Source organism: Phoca vitulina, unplaced genomic scaffold, assembly GCF_004348235.1.
Source record: "Phoca vitulina isolate PV1807 unplaced genomic scaffold, GSC_HSeal_1.0 scaffold40, whole genome shotgun sequence".
Classification (NCBI taxonomy): Eukaryota; Metazoa; Chordata; class Mammalia; order Carnivora; family Phocidae; genus Phoca; species Phoca vitulina.
In genome coordinates this window covers 12,944,642-12,960,383 of record NW_022589743.1, presented here as the reverse complement: position 1 = coordinate 12,960,383, position 15,742 = coordinate 12,944,642, and the positions used below count along the sequence as shown (strand labels likewise).

Here is a 15,742-nt window from a genome sequence, read left to right as displayed (position 1 = left end):
ATCTGTGACAAAAGAGTAACCAACTATTAGCTCACAAGTTCTGGTAAGGGATGTCAGTGCCATTATTTGTTTACAAGATTGCAAAAGCATATGATCTACCTTTCATTTTAGAATAAAATAATAAACTCTAGGCAATATAATCTGAATGCCTCTGACAACCAAATCTCAAAGTCTCCAATATAGAAATAAAATTGCCGAAAGCATGCCAAGTTCATCCATTGTTCTACCAATCTTTAACCAATACTGTCTATTAGAAAGTTTTTATTTTTACAGTGCAGCTTCAATCCCTTGTAGAATTGTACTTTCTGAATCTTATTTCAACATTTCCCTATAGTTTTGCCCAAAAGGATAAGAAATTGCTGCGTAAAACCTAATACCATATTTACTATAAAAAGGATTACAGAAATTTTCATCTAGTGTATCATATATCACCTTTTTTATGAGAACCTATGGGAGAAATTTCTCAGGCACAGTGCCATCTATGAACTCTTTTCTCAAGAGACTTGTGTGCCTTTTACCTTATAGATACTGTATATACTACAATCCAGTATAAAATTCTCTTTTATTTAGCTGTAAAACCAAGCCTTTAACAGTTCAGCTCTGGTAACTGTGTAAAGACTATGGCATACATTTGTATATACTTCTATAATCAGCTCCAAGTCACTAAATTTTTTTTCCCCTCAAATTTTCTTTTGAAAAAAATCCTCACACATTGTGCTTAGGTAAGCTAGCTCAAAGTGAGACCCAAGTATTCAATAGCATAAGAAGCTATCACACACACGTATATAGACATCAATCAACTGGGGAAAAAAAAAAAAACTACCTCAAACAGCTGCAATTTGTTCTTTGTGTGGCTTCAACAAAATCCCAGGACGCTACTTTATCAGGTATCTCTTCTTCAGACAGACCACCTGATGAAGCTGAATATTTCCTCCTAAGATTTGAAATTATAAAATTCTTTAGAATTCATAAGGTTTTCTATAACCATGAATAAAGCATTAAAATTAAAGTTAAAAAAATCAGATTTTTAAAGTCATACAAATGACTTTTTATACTTTAAATATCTATATACAAGTAACTACCAACATGCAATATTTTAAACTTGAAAATGAAAACACGTACTTGTTCTGTGCTCTGTTCATATTGCATTCTTGCCAAACTCTATCCACCACATGATTTGCTAATTTTCTGGGTATTTTCCCACCGTGATGGCTAGTACTATCAGAGTTGAAGCCATCAGATACTGAAGAAAATTTGACCCACTTCTGGGCAGACTGAGGATCAACTGAAAACAAACAAAAAAGAATAGGCTATAGGAGAATAAAAGGACATTTAAAGTAACATTATTTGGGTTTGGGTTTGTTTTTTTTTTTTGCTTGTTAATTTGTTATACAATGTACTCCACATCTATCTGGTACGCCTCCATATATTTTGGGACAAAAAACGTTACTTTACTTAAAATACAGAAAGCAAAAAATCCAAACAGGATGTAAACTTGATGGTAGTGTTATATCAAAGCTGACATCCTGACTCTGAGGATTAAATGGCAGTTATATAGGAGAGTGTTCTTAAATTTGGGAAATACACTCAGTACTTGGGCGTAATGGGGCATTGTGTCTGCAGCTTGTTCTCAAATGGTTCAGAAAAAGGCCAATGATAATGAATGTATACATCTAGAGAGAGTGATGGAACAAATGCTAACTGTTTTGAAATGTGGATGAGAGAGTTCTTTGTATACATGGAAACTCTTCAGTAAGTCTGAAATTACTTCAAAATAATTAAGTGCTGATATATTCAGAACAACAGATTTATAACTAGTGCTAATGAAAAAGATTAATACGATACCTGTTTGGACTTCCTCAGGAGACGTAGGTGGTGTAAGAGTAACTGAAGACATAGCAGGATCTCTTGTGGAAGCAGGCACTTGGTGGACACCCAAGCAAGAAGCTGAACAGTGAGAGGATCCCACAGAGCTAGGAGTAGGAATGTCTGACTGAGGGACTAGAACAAAGCATGCTGGGTAGATCATTCGGACACCAGCTGAAAGGAAAAAATAATGGACAAGAAAATAAATTACCACTGTGACTATAGTGGGATTAGTTTCGTTCCAAAGTACTGTAATGGAAAAGTACATACTATCATATTTGTTTAAATAAAATAAAAATATATTTAATGTATTTGTATAAATATATGCTCCTTTTGGCATAGGTTTTTGGAAGAAACCATGAGAAAATGTTAATACCTTTAGTGGTAACCTTCAGTGAGAGACTTAGAAGCAAGCAGCTTTCTCTTCATTTTTGGATTTTCTAATCATGAGAGTGTATTACTTTTAAATCTTTATTTATAAATTTGACAAACTATAATGTACATTACTTTTTAAATTTTTTTAAAGTTTAACAAAGGTAATCTGGACACTAGAATTATGGACCATTTTCTGCTTTCTTCTTTACGTGTCTTTTACTGAAAGCCTAATATATGTTTGTGTTTTGTTTCTGGTTTTTTCACAACTACCCTGGTAGTAAGGTATTTATTGAAGTTCAATACTGGTGTTCTTTTTATTAAAAAAAAAAAAAAAAAAAACAACAGCCCATGAATAAGGCAATCTTCATATATATAACATTGCCACATGATTCTATTAAACACCATTGCAGATTCTAATCCTAATTATCTGCTCAATTATACATTCCCCACACCTCCCCCATCTCTCTAACATGGAGTATACCTATTCACTCCACTCTTAGGCTTGGCTCTGTGACCTGCATATGATATACACCAGATCCCAACAGAAGCTTTAAATGTGCTTGCAAGATCAGTGCAGCCTCTTATTCCTGTCTTTTCCCTCAAGATGAGCATGTCCCAAATATAGTTTACCTTGTTAATCTGGGTCCCTGAATGAGAAGACACAGAGAAGAGCCAATATGAAAAGAGCTGACCTGGGCAGAGCAGATCAAAGCCGTAAGTTCTTTAGGTGCACTTTCTACCTTTTAAAAATTATCAGAGGCAACAGTTTCACCAAATGTTAAAATACTATGTAACAGGTTGTCAACTTTCCAGCTTCCAAATGTTACTCATTCACAGTTATCTTCTTCCCACCTTTAGCATGCTTACCTCTAGGTGGTATATATTTCCTTGCCCCAATGACTTTGGCATGGCAAAGTGACTAGTTCTGTCTAATGGAGTGTGAGCAGATGTAACATACATCATATCCTAGCAGAAGCTTTAAATACACTTACATAGTCACACTCAGTCCTTATTATTCCTCTGTTCTTATAAGAACAGCATGTCCCAGAGAGTGGGTAATCATGGAACGTAGGTTGTAGAATGACAAGATACAAGGAGCCAAACCACAACCAACCTGTAGCCCTTATGTAATGTGAGGAGAAAACAAAGAAATAAATGCTTACTGTTGAAAGCCACTAAAGTATTGGAATTATTATTCAGCAAAATCTAATACACAGTCACATATTTTTCCCTTAAAATTAATACTCAGAATCCATACCAACAAGAACTTCTACTGCAGCTAAAGAATCATCTTCCCAATCCATATCTTCCTGTTTTTCTTCAGACATCTCCTTTAAGCAAGATGAGATAGGATAGAATTGCTTCCATTCACCAATCAATTTTTTGGTAGCTGAATCAGACATCTTGAATGCTTGTCCTGTGAGAGTGCCATTTAGTCCAAATGGGCTTAAGATTACTAGAGACCCAAAAGAGACATCGAGTAAGTAACTAAAGACTGGTACACCAGATAAGATCACACTGAATAGTTTGACAAGTAATGCAATCTAAAAAAGAAAAGGAAACTCTTAACAGTCATTTCAGAGAAAAATTTATTACACTTCATTATTGTGAAGATAAAGCACAATATTTATTATAAAATCTTAAGATTTTGTCCACCCAAAAAATCTCACATGGTTAGAATTTCAACATGAGTGGGGTTATATGTATATCCTTCAACTTCTCTTGATTTCCAGTAAGAAAAAGCAATTTGAGGAAAAACTGTGTGTGTGTGTATAAATCTAAGTACTTTTATTATGTACTGCCATGTAATTTTTAAAAAGTAAATACTAGGGTTAGAATTAAAACAAGAACACCCTGTCAGTCCTTAAAAACAAATCAGCAGGGGCGCCTGGGTGGCTCAGTTGGTTAAGCGACTGCCTTCGGCTCAGGTCATGATCCTGGAGTCCCAGGATCGAGTCCCGCATCGGGCTCCCTGCTCGGCAGGGAGTCTGCTTCTCCCTCTGACCCTCCCCCCTCTCATGTGCTCTCTCTCATTCTCTCTCTCTCAAATAAATAAATAAAATCTTTAAAAAAAAAACCAAATCAGCAATCTTGTATAAATATCAAAGTCCCTGTGTTCCAACGTTAAAAATGGCTTATGTGACTGGACACAAAAGATGACCTTGAAAACATAAACATATATATCTGCTAAATGTTATTTAAAAGAACACTTTAAAACATGCTATCGTTCATGTACAAGAATTTTTTAGAAAAATATTTGTATTAAAAAATATTTGTATTAAAAAACTTATTTCATTGACTTAAAACTCTGGAAGAAGAAAATAAACTACATCAGAATCATCACTAGGCTAACGATCATGGGAAATTTCATTAGTACCATAATTTAAAATTACCAATTGCAATTAAGAGTTTTCTTGAAACAATACGAGATCAAATATCTAAGCCAGTAAATAATCTACCTTGAAATGGGCTATTAGACTGTTGAGCAAGGGTGATATGCTCTTCACTAAGAAGGTATACAGGTTGATGTTGGTTAATTTCCACACTGGTACAAACATTGCTGTCTCCATGCAAGAAAAAGGTGAAAGAGCAGGACAAGTGTTCACTAATAAAGAAGAAAAAGTTGTATTTTAGTGATGATTAATAGCCAAAATATAAGTTAACTTGCTTTTCTTTATTAAGAAGCTATACTACAAAAACGCACATTTCTCTTTAACCCAGAAATTCTACTTCATCATCCAAAGTGGGGGGAATCACAGATATAAGCAAAGATTTAGTTTTAAGAAATGTTCTTCACAGCACTGTTTATAGTAGAAAAAGCTGCAAATCGAGGAATCAGTAAACAAGTTAGGTACGCCCACACATACCCTTATAATACAGCCACCAAAATAAGTAAAGGTAAAGGGGAAGTGGGTTTAATGGAAAGGGTAGTCTACCAAAATAGTAGTTTCAATTTTTTTTTTTAATTGAGTGTAAAAAATCTAGGTGTGCAATCGAATTAAGGATGACCTAATTTTTGTTTATTTTCCCTTGTAATTAAGAAATTAAATACAATTATATTTTCTCATTTTATTATTTCTGAAATTGGGCTACATTCAATCAGTCAAGCATTTAATGTACTGCCCTCCTCTGACCCCCAATAGTAAGTTATTTTAAAGAAATGATGGATCTTACAACTGAAGGCATCCTAGAATCGAAGCTATATGCAAAGCAACACATCTTATGAAATTTAGATATGGCTGGGAAAATAAAAGTTCCCAAGAGGAAAGCACAACGATCCTTAGGATAAAATATAGAAAGGTCAAATGGCCTAGAAGAGGAGACTGTACAGTAAGAAGAATCCACTCTTATTTCTTTTCCACACATTTATCTTAAGAATTTGTCTTGGGGCACCTGGGTGGCTCAGTTGGTTAAGGGGCTGCCTTTGGCTCAGGTCATGATCCCAAGGTCCTGGGATGGAGCCCGCATCAGGCTCCTTGCTCAGCGGGGAGTCTGCTTCTCCCTTTCCCTCTGCCTGCCCCTCCCCCTGCTTGTGCTCGCTCTCTCTCTCTGTGTTAAATAAATAAAATCTTAAAAAAAAAAGTATTTGTCTTAAAGAACCAGTTCTTTAAAATATAACCATTAATAAACTAAAAACCTGTTGTATCTTTTTTTTTTTTTTTTTTTTTTAAAGATTTTATTTATTTATTTGAGAGAGAGCGAGTACATGAGAGGGGGGAGGGTCAGAGGGAGAAGCAGACTCCCTGCCGAGCAGGGAGCCCGATGCAGGACTCGATCCAGGGACTCCAGGATCATGACCTGAGCCGAAGGCAGTCGCTTAACCAACTGAGCCACCCAGGCGCCCAAAACCTGTTGTATCTATCTATAAGCCCTCTTGAATTATTTCTGGACAAGTCAAGCACACAAAAAAGTTATAGTAGAAGTAATACTATAGCTAACAAAAGTGGGAAAATAAAAAGTCAGAAAGAGGTGCAGAGCTGAGAATTTCTTCATTTTATATATAAGGGAGCCAAAAGAGTCTGAAGTTGACAGAAAAATCAAGAAACTGAAATTTAAGCATATCACTCAAGTTAAAAAGATAACCAGAAAAACTGACAATACTATCACTAATAAAGCAAATCTTATCTTTCATGGTAGAGAATCAGTAGATACTGTCTACAGTTGATTAATCAAGGTCTAGAGGTATAAAGCATCTCTGTAATTACGGCAGTAACCACTAGAAGTAGGAAGCAAAAAAAGTTAAAAAGATGGAAAACTAAACCTGGTTACTTCTAGGGAATGGGACTAAAGCAATTAAGCAGGGATCTTTAGAGGTTTTCGAAATTTGTAATACTCTATACTGCTTAAACTATATTACTTTTAAATTTAAAAATTATGAATTCTTGGGGCACCTGGGTGGCTCAGTCGTTAGGCATCTGCCTTTGGCTCAGGTCATGATCCCAGGGTCCTGGGACCGAGCCCCGCATCGGGCTCCCCTCTCTGCGGGAAGCCTACTTCTCCCTCTCCCACTACCCCTGCTTGTGTTCCCTCTCTGGCTGTGTCTGTCAAATAAATAAAATCTTTAAAAAAATAAATAAATAAAAATTATGAATTCTTAGGGTGCCTGGGTGGCTCAGCTGGTTAAGCATCTGACTTCGGCTCAGGTCATGATCTCAGGGTTCTGGGATCAAGCCCTGCATGGGGCTCTCCGTTCAGTGGGAAGTCTGCTTCTCCCTCTCAAATAAATAAAAAATCTTTTATAAAAATTATGCAATGATTACTGTATCTTCCCCCACCTCAGCAGCTTTTGTTGCTTTTTTTTTTTTTAAATAAACTTATTTTTGGAATAACTTTAAATTTACAGAAAAGTTGCAAAAGTATCATAGAAAGTTCCCATATACCCTTTACCCAGTTTCCTCTGAAGTTAAACATCTTACATAACAATGCTACATTTGTCAAACAAGTAATTAACACTGGTACATTAATTCCAGTCTTTATTTGGATTTCACTAGATTTTCCACTTAACCATTTTTCTGTTTCAGGATCCAATCCAAGATACCACACTGCATTTAGCCAATAGATTTTTTTCCCGCCAGCCTTGCTGAAGCATAAGTGATAAAGCCAAATAGTTTTTAAATAAGAAATAAAATTAATTATTTGAATTATTTATTAAATATATTAAGCTTGTTACTCATCTGGAACAGCTATTGATTAATTACAAAGCCTACAGACATTTGCTTTGGTATAAGAGTAAAATCTAAAATAATCCCCAAGAGAAGAGATTTAACTAATAACTCTGAGAACTGTCCATCAAAAAGCAGACCATTGCTAATGCCCATTTAAAATAAAGACGATTTTATTATTGCTTTCCAGCGTGGTAAAGGCACCCATACTGTAGAACAGGGGGAAAAATAAAAGTACCAAACACAAACCTAATTCCAAATGCTTAAAGCAAAACACACACACACATTCAAAAGAACTTTGCATTAAACTTAGTATTATATTCAAATCTAAATGCACTATATACTAAGTCACCAAGTGAAAGCTAGTATTATTCCTTTATTCAGCAAGTATTTTATGGCTAAGCATATGGCACTATACTAAATACACATTTAATTTCAGTTATGTTAAGTGCTATTTAAAAACCAGGTACAGGGCGCCTGGGTGGCTCAGTCGTTAAGCGTCAGCCTTCGGCTCAGGTCATGGTCCCAGGGTCCTGGGATCGAGTCCCGCATCGGGCTCCCTGCTTGGCGGGAAGCCTGCTTCTCCCTCTCCCACTCCCCTGCTTCTGTCCCTGCTCCCTCTGTCAAATAAATAAATAAAATCTTTAAAAAATAAAAAAATAAAATAAAAATAAAAATAAAAACCAGGTACAGGATCTATGAGAATGTCTCAACAAGACCTAGATAATGAAAATAAACTTTAATTTCCTAAGTGGAAAAGAATCAAACTTGGGTAACAATATAAAAGTTATGCTTATGTCTCATGTAACATTACATCAGCCTACCCCCAATACCTATTTCTTCTCCAACCTCATCTCTTACTAGTAAGTCTTCCTTTAATACTTTTCCTTCTCAACTGGCCTCTCTGCCATTCCTTAAACACACCAGGCCTTTGTACCTACTGTTACTCAATCTGGAACACTCCACATATCTACATTCACCTTCATTAGGTTTTTTGTTCAGATACCTTGTAGTTGAAGTTTTCACCAATCATTCTAATTTAAATTGTCCCTTAATTCCTATTCTGGGATAGATTTCACTGGCTAAATAATCACAATCTAAAATTTTAGTTTATTTTTTTCTTATAGTCCCCCCCGAATGTAAGCTCTATTGGAGGAGGACTCTGTCTTCTTTGTTCAAGGCTGTCTCCTCAGCTTTTAGAATAGGTCCTTGACACATAGTAGGTATGCACTAAATACTGTAGGACAAGGTCTGTATCTGAGTAACTTATTTCTAATCAAATATTCCTTTTCTTATCAAGTCTGTACCTATATAGTTGTCCAAAGCTAGAAAAGTGAATCATTCTCAACTTCTTTTTCCTAAGCTCCCTATAGTCAACTAATCCATCACCAATTCCTACTGATTCTAGTTCTTAAATATCCATGATTCGTCAAGTTGTTTTTTTAAGGTCTGAATAACTATTAAAATCTCTAATTTATCTTCTTGCTTTTTACTGCTGCCAGCAATCTTTCTAAAAATTAATTCATATCATGTAACTGGCAGGCTCAAAATCAATAGTTGCCCAATGCCTTAAGGACTAAAAACAAAACAAAACAAAACCAAAAACCTTAGTATAGCATTTTAGACCTTTTGTTATCTGATCCTTGCTTAACTCTCCAGGCAGAGGTACTTAATCTACCAAGAACTCCTTTGTTATCACAAATTCCTCCCCACTTCTTAATCTTTCTTCAACACTCCTTTATTTTTTTTTTAAAGATTTATTTTAGAGAGAGGGAGAGAGCATGCAAGGGAGTGTGGGGCGGGGCAGAGGGAGAGAGACTTTTCAAGCACTCCCCACTGAGTGAGCAGCCCTTCCCTGGGCTTGATCTCAGGACCCATGAGATCATGACCTGAGCCAAAACCAAGAAGAGTTGGATGCTTAACTGACTGAGTCACCCAGGCACCCCACTTCTAGACTCCTTTAAACAACATCTCTGTGAGCTCCCATAATATTCTATGCTTATCATAGTATTTATCATAATACTATTATTTAACTAATAGAACTCCCTGCCAAGTTGTAAATTCCTTGATAAAAAGAATTATAACTTTAATATTGGCAGAAAATTGAGTTATTGGTCCCAATTCTTCACCCCCTTCTTTCTCATTTCTTTAATCATGGTAAAAAACACAACATAAAATTTACCATCTTAATCATTTTTAAGTGTACTGTTCAGTAATTTAAGTATATTCACATCATTTTGAAACAGATCACCAGAACTTTTTCATCTTGCAAATCTGAAATTACAGCCATGTAACAACAATTCCTTCTTTCTACTTCTCCTAGCCCCTGGCAACCACCATTCTATTTTCTGTTTCTATGACTTTGACTACTTTAGATCTACTTCATGTAAGTAGAGTCATACAGTTTGTGTCTTTGTGAGTGGCTTTTTTCACTTAGCATTATGTCCTCAAGGCTGATCCATGGTGTAGCATGTGACAGGATTTCTTTCCTTTTAAAAGGTGAATAATAATCCACTATGTACATAACATAGTCTGCTTAACCATTCATCCATCAATGGACATTTGGGTTGTTTCCACCTCTTGGCTATTGGGAATAGTGCTGCTATGAACATGGGGTATGCAAATTTCTTCAAGATCCTGCTTTCCCGTAGTCATCAAGACAGTATGGTACTGGCACAAAAACAGACACACAGATCAATGGAACAGAACAGAAAACCCAGAAATGGACCTACAACTACATAGCCAACTAATTTTCAACAAAGCAGGAAAAAATATCCAATGGAAAATAGACAATCTCTTCAACAAATGGACAGCCACATGCAAAAGAATGAAACTGGACCACTTTCCTATACCATACACAAAAATAAATTCAAAATGGATGAAAGACCTATATGTGAGACAAGAATCCATCAAAATCCTAGAGAACACAGGCAGCAACCTCTCTGACATCGGCTGTAGCAACTTCTTACTAGACACATCTCTGAGGCAAGGGAAACAAAAGCAAAAATGAACTATTGGGACTTCAACAAAAGGCTTTTTTTCTTTTTTAAAGATTTATTTATTTGAGAGAGAGGAGAGAGACAGAGTGCATGAGCAGGTGGCAGAGGCAAAGGGAGAGAGAGAATCCTTAAGCAGACTCCCTTCTGAGTGCAGAGCCCAACGCAGGGCTTGATTCCAGGACCCCGAGATCATGACCTGAGCTGATATCAAGAGTCGGTTGCTTAACCTACTGAGCCACTCAGGCACCCCAAGATAAAAAGCTTTTGCACAATGAAAGAAATGATCAACAAAACTAAAAGGCAACCTTCAGAATCAGAGAAGATATTTGCAAATGACGTATCTGATAAAGGGTTAATACCCAAAATCTAGGGGCACCTGGGTGGCTCAGTCATTAAGCATCTGCCTTCGGCTCGGGTCATGATCCCAGGTCCTGGGATCGAGCCCCGCATCGGGCTCCCTGCTCAGCGGGAAAGCCTGCTTCTCCCTCTCCTACTCCCCCTGCTTGTGTTCCCTCTCTCGCTGTGTCTTTCTCTGTCAAATAAATAAATAAAATCTTAAAAAAAAAAAAATCCAAAATCTATAAATAACTAATCAAACTGAACACCCCAAAAACAAATAATCCAGTTAAGAAATGGGCAGAAGACATCTAGATGGCTGACACATGAAAAGATGCTCAACATCACTCAACATCAGGGAAATAGGAAACAAAACTACAATGAGATGACACCTCACACCAGTCAGAATGGCTAAAATTAACAACAGAGGAAACAACAGGTCTTGGTGGGGATACAGAGAAAGGGGAACCTTCTTACACTGTTGGTGGGAATGCAAACTGGTGCAGCCACTCTGGAAAACAGTATGGAGGTTCCTCAAAAAGTTAAAAATAGAACTATCCTATGACCCAGCAATTACACTCCTAGGTTTTTAGCCAAAGTATACAAGAATACAAAAACTGATTCGAAGGGATACACGCACCCTGATGTTTACAGCAGCATTTTCAACAATAGCCAATTATGGAAAAGAGCCCAAAATCCATCAGCTGTGAATGGATAAAGAAGTTGTAGTATACATATACAATGGAATATATTACTCAGCCATAAAACAGAATGAAATCTTGCCCTTTGCAACAACATGGATGGAGCTAGAGTATATAATAAGTGAATTAAGTTAGAGAAAGACAAATATCATATGATTTCGCTCACATGGGGAGTTTAAGAAATAAAACAGATAAACATGGGGGGAGGGAGAGAGGCAAACCATAAAACAGACTCTTACCTATAGAGAACAAACTGAAGGTTGCTGGAGGGGAGGTGGGCAGGGGGATGGGCTAAGTGGGTGATGGGTACTGAGGGCACTTGTGATGAGCACTGAGTGTTACATGTGATGAATCACTAAATTATACTTCTGAAACTAATATTAGACTATATGTTAACTAATTAGAATTTAAATAAAAACTCAAAAAAAGAAACAAAAAAAGATCCTTTCAATTCTCTTGAAGTAGGACTGCTGGATCAAGAAAACAAAAAAGATCCTTTCAATTCTCTTAGAAGCAGGACTGTTGGATCATACGGTAGTTCTATTCTTAACTTTTTGAGGAACCTACATAAATGTTTTCCATAGTGGCTGTACCATTTTACAATCCCATCAACAGTCAACAAGGGTTCCAATTTCTCTGTCCTCACTAATACTTGTTAGTTTTCATTTTTTTGATAGAAGCCGTCCTAACAGATGTGAGGTAGTATCTCATTGTGGTTTTGACTTGCATTTCTCTGATTAGTGATGTTGACTATCTTTTTACATGCTATTGGCCATCCCTGTATCTTTGAAGAAATCTTTTCAAGTCTTTTGCCCAATTTTAAGTTGGGTTACTTGACTTTCTGTTGTTGAGTTGTAGTTCTTTACACAAGCTAGATATTAACCCCTTATCAGATATATAATTTGCAAACATTTTCTCCCATGCCATAAATTGCCTTTTTACTGATGCACAAAAGTATTTAAGTTTGATATAGTTCTATTTATTTTTGCTTTTGTTGCCTATGCTTTTGGTGTCATAACCAAGAAATCACTGCCAAATTTAATGCCTAAAGCTTTCCCCCTATGTTTTCTTCTAGGAGATTTACAGTTTTAGGTCTTACATCTAGCCTTTTAACCCATTTTGGGTTTTTGTATAATAAAGTAAGGTATAAAAGCCAACTTCATTCTTTTACATGTGGATACTAAGTTTTCCCAACACCATTGGTGAAGAGACCAGCTCTTCCCCACTGAGTAGTCCTGGCACCCTTGTCAAAGATCATTTCAATACATACACACATACTAGTTTATTTCTGGACTTTCTACTCCGTTGGTTTACGTGTCTGTATGCTAGTACCATACTGTTTGATTACTGTAGCTTTGTAATTATGTTTTGCTCACCCTCTCTTCATTTAGGCTCTTTAGTGTAAGGAGGGGAAATATACTTCCCCAACCTTGACTCAGGTTTGCTTTGTGACTTGCTTTGACCAAGCAAGCTTCAAACATGCTTATGCAATCTGGACTGCCCTCCAATGCTTCTTTCATTGCCATGAGAATCATATGAAATATACCTTTACCCAAACTACAGTTTACAGTGTGGACTAGATTGGCTAACCCCCAGCTGACCAGCAGGTACATTAATGAGAATATGTAACTGCTGTGTTAAGCCTCCACATTTTGGCGGTGCTTTGTTACACAACACTGGCCAATACAGAAAATGGCACAAAAAGGGAGATCTACCATGACAAAAATCTAAATATGTGGCATTGGCTTTGGGACGAGATGACTGATAGCAAGGAATGTAAGACACTGAAAAGTGATGAGGAAATCATTAAATGGTGACCCATGTTATGTAATGGAGAAATACATCATAGAACTGTTGCCTAAAGGGGCTCCTGGGTGGCTCGGTAGGTTAAGCGTCTGCCTTTGGCTCAGGTCATGATCCCAGGATCCTGGGATCAAACCCTGCATCGGGCTCTCTGCTCAGCTGGGAGTCTGCTTCTCCCTCTCCTTCTGCCCCTCCCCCCGTTCATGCTCTCTCTCTCTCTCTCAAATAAATAAAATCTTAAAAAAAAAAAAAAAACTATTGCCTAAAATAATCTAGAAGGCAGAAAATGTGCCTAATGAATTCTCAGAGTTGGAGAAAAAAGATCAAGTCAAAATGTAATTTGATTGTTACTAGTTATACTTGATAAGGTACTAAAAGAAAGAGATGAACTCAGAAAAAAAACTGATGGTTTACAAGCAAAATTTAGAGAGAATACAGACAGCCTGTAGGCTAGAAAATAAAACTATTTTTCAACAAAGTGATGGTATGGCCTATATATAACACAGATTCAAGGAAAAGACCAAATCAAGAGTGTGATTCTAATACCCTTTGTTAAAAATACATGATTCTTGATACCAGCTGAAACATTAGGATTTTCAAAAATTACTCCTAAGCCTCCATACATTTTTCTCAAAAAAGGTATCTAAAGTAGACAAGCATATATGGGGTGCCTGGGTGGCTCAGCCGTTGAGCGCCTGCCTTCAGCTCAGGTCATGATCCCAGGGTCCTGGTATCGAGCCCCGCACTGGGCTCCTGCTTGGCGGGAAGCCTGCTTCTCCCTCTCCCACCCCCCCTTCTTGTGTTCCCTCTCTCGCTGTGTCTCTCTGTGTCAAATAAAGAAATAAAATCTTTAAAAAAAATAAATAAGCATATACGCAATAATTTTGATACTATATGTGGGAATGCATATATAGTCATATTTGTACTTTTCTTTCTTTGTCCTCTTTTCTGACGCAGTTCTTCTATAATTGTTAAGGTTGAGTAATAGAGCATATAAATACATAATTCCTAAATAGTACTTTTGTCTTAGCAAACCACTAATGTTTAATTTCTGAGAGGGATATGCCCATTTTAAGTATTGACATAAAACAAGCAGAAATCAATTTTCAAAGCATTTCTCTCTCTGAACAACAAAAGAATTTAAAAGCGAGACAAAATGCTTTAAAAAAAGTTAAGAAAAATTCATATTCAACTAGTCAAAATGACTATTTCTTACCATTACAAAGTTTTTTTAAACATTTTTCAGGAAACTTTAGAAGACAAATATTTCTTAATAAGGAGGAAAAATTTAAAGAGTTTAAAGGGGAATTACTGACTAAAAATACTTCTGTCAAAAGAAAACATTTATTAAGAAGTGACTCCAGTAAGAATAATCTATTACACAGAGAAACTGTAACTTGATTAGTTTTAGGGATCGAGTAAGCATTCTATAAAAATGATTATGAGTGCTGTGTGCTTATTCAGTAACTAAATAGATTTTAAAATCTGAATTGCAAATATTTCCAAGAACATTTGCAAGTATAAGCAACAACCTAAAACAGTCTCGTGTTCTTTATCTTTAAAAGACAAAGAGGCTTCCTCATATTTACTGTTTTTAATCAGTGAAGTACAGTTCTTAAAAATACAGTTTCTGTTTCATTTCATATGTAAAATATTAAATGAGAATTAAAAAGGATACTCAAAATGGATTTTTGCCATGACATATAAACCAAATAATATAAAAATTTTCCTAAAAAGATTACTGTAATTTGGAAAATGTTTTTTTAAAGTACGTTACTTATAGTCTATTAAATATACGAAAACCATGGCCCATAAAACGAAGGCCCAATATAGCCTTTCCATATGTCCAATGAGTACTTGAACATCTTAACTTTTAAATCAGAAAAATTCGACTGACATGAAGTGAAAAATTTGTCTCCAAGGGGTTTTGTAAAAACCCAATTATACATACAAAAGTTTAATATGTATACTGATTTAGGAGGGGCCATATCTAATTTATTTTTAGCACTTGGGTTAGGTAGGTACAGAAAGATGATATCCCATTTTGCTGTTAGGGAATTCAAGGCACAAAGAAGTTAAAGGGCTTGTCTTAAATCATAAAACTAGTTAAAAACAATGTTGACTTAAAACCCTAGTCATCCTGGGGCCCCTGGGTGGCTCAGTCAGTTAAGTGTCTGACTCTTGATTTCAGCTCAGATCATGATCTCAGGGTTGTGAGATCCCCGTGTCAGGCGCTATGCTAGGCATGGAGGCTGCTTAAGATTCTCTCTCCCTCACCCTCTGCCCCCAAGCCCCTGCTTGTGTTTTCTCTCTCAAAAACAAAACAAACTAAAAAAAACCCAGTCATCCTAACCAAAACGGGCAAAGGACTTAAACAAGTATTTCTCCAAAGAAGATACACAAACGACCACCAAGTACATGAAAAGATGCTCAACACTAATCAGTAAGGAAATGCAAATCAAAACTATGATGTACCATTTCAACCCATAATACATTTTAG

General features: G+C 36.3%; 1 protein-coding gene across 1 annotated transcript in view; it reads right to left on the bottom strand.

Annotated features, from left to right (window-relative positions):
* The window catches only part of MED13 (mediator complex subunit 13), a 101,820-nt gene that overhangs the window by 64,666 nt on the left and 21,412 nt on the right, over positions 1-15,742 (bottom strand). Inside the window, exons 4-8 of the mRNA XM_032429302.1 lie at positions 4,701-4,846; positions 3,500-3,697; positions 1,846-2,040; positions 1,123-1,285; positions 824-934 (exon numbers count right to left, since the gene is read on the bottom strand). Coding sequence (XP_032285193.1) covers positions 824-934; positions 1,123-1,285; positions 1,846-2,040; positions 3,500-3,697; positions 4,701-4,846 — 813 coding nt within the window. The remainder of the gene's footprint in view (positions 1-823; positions 935-1,122; positions 1,286-1,845; positions 2,041-3,499; positions 3,698-4,700; positions 4,847-15,742) is intronic.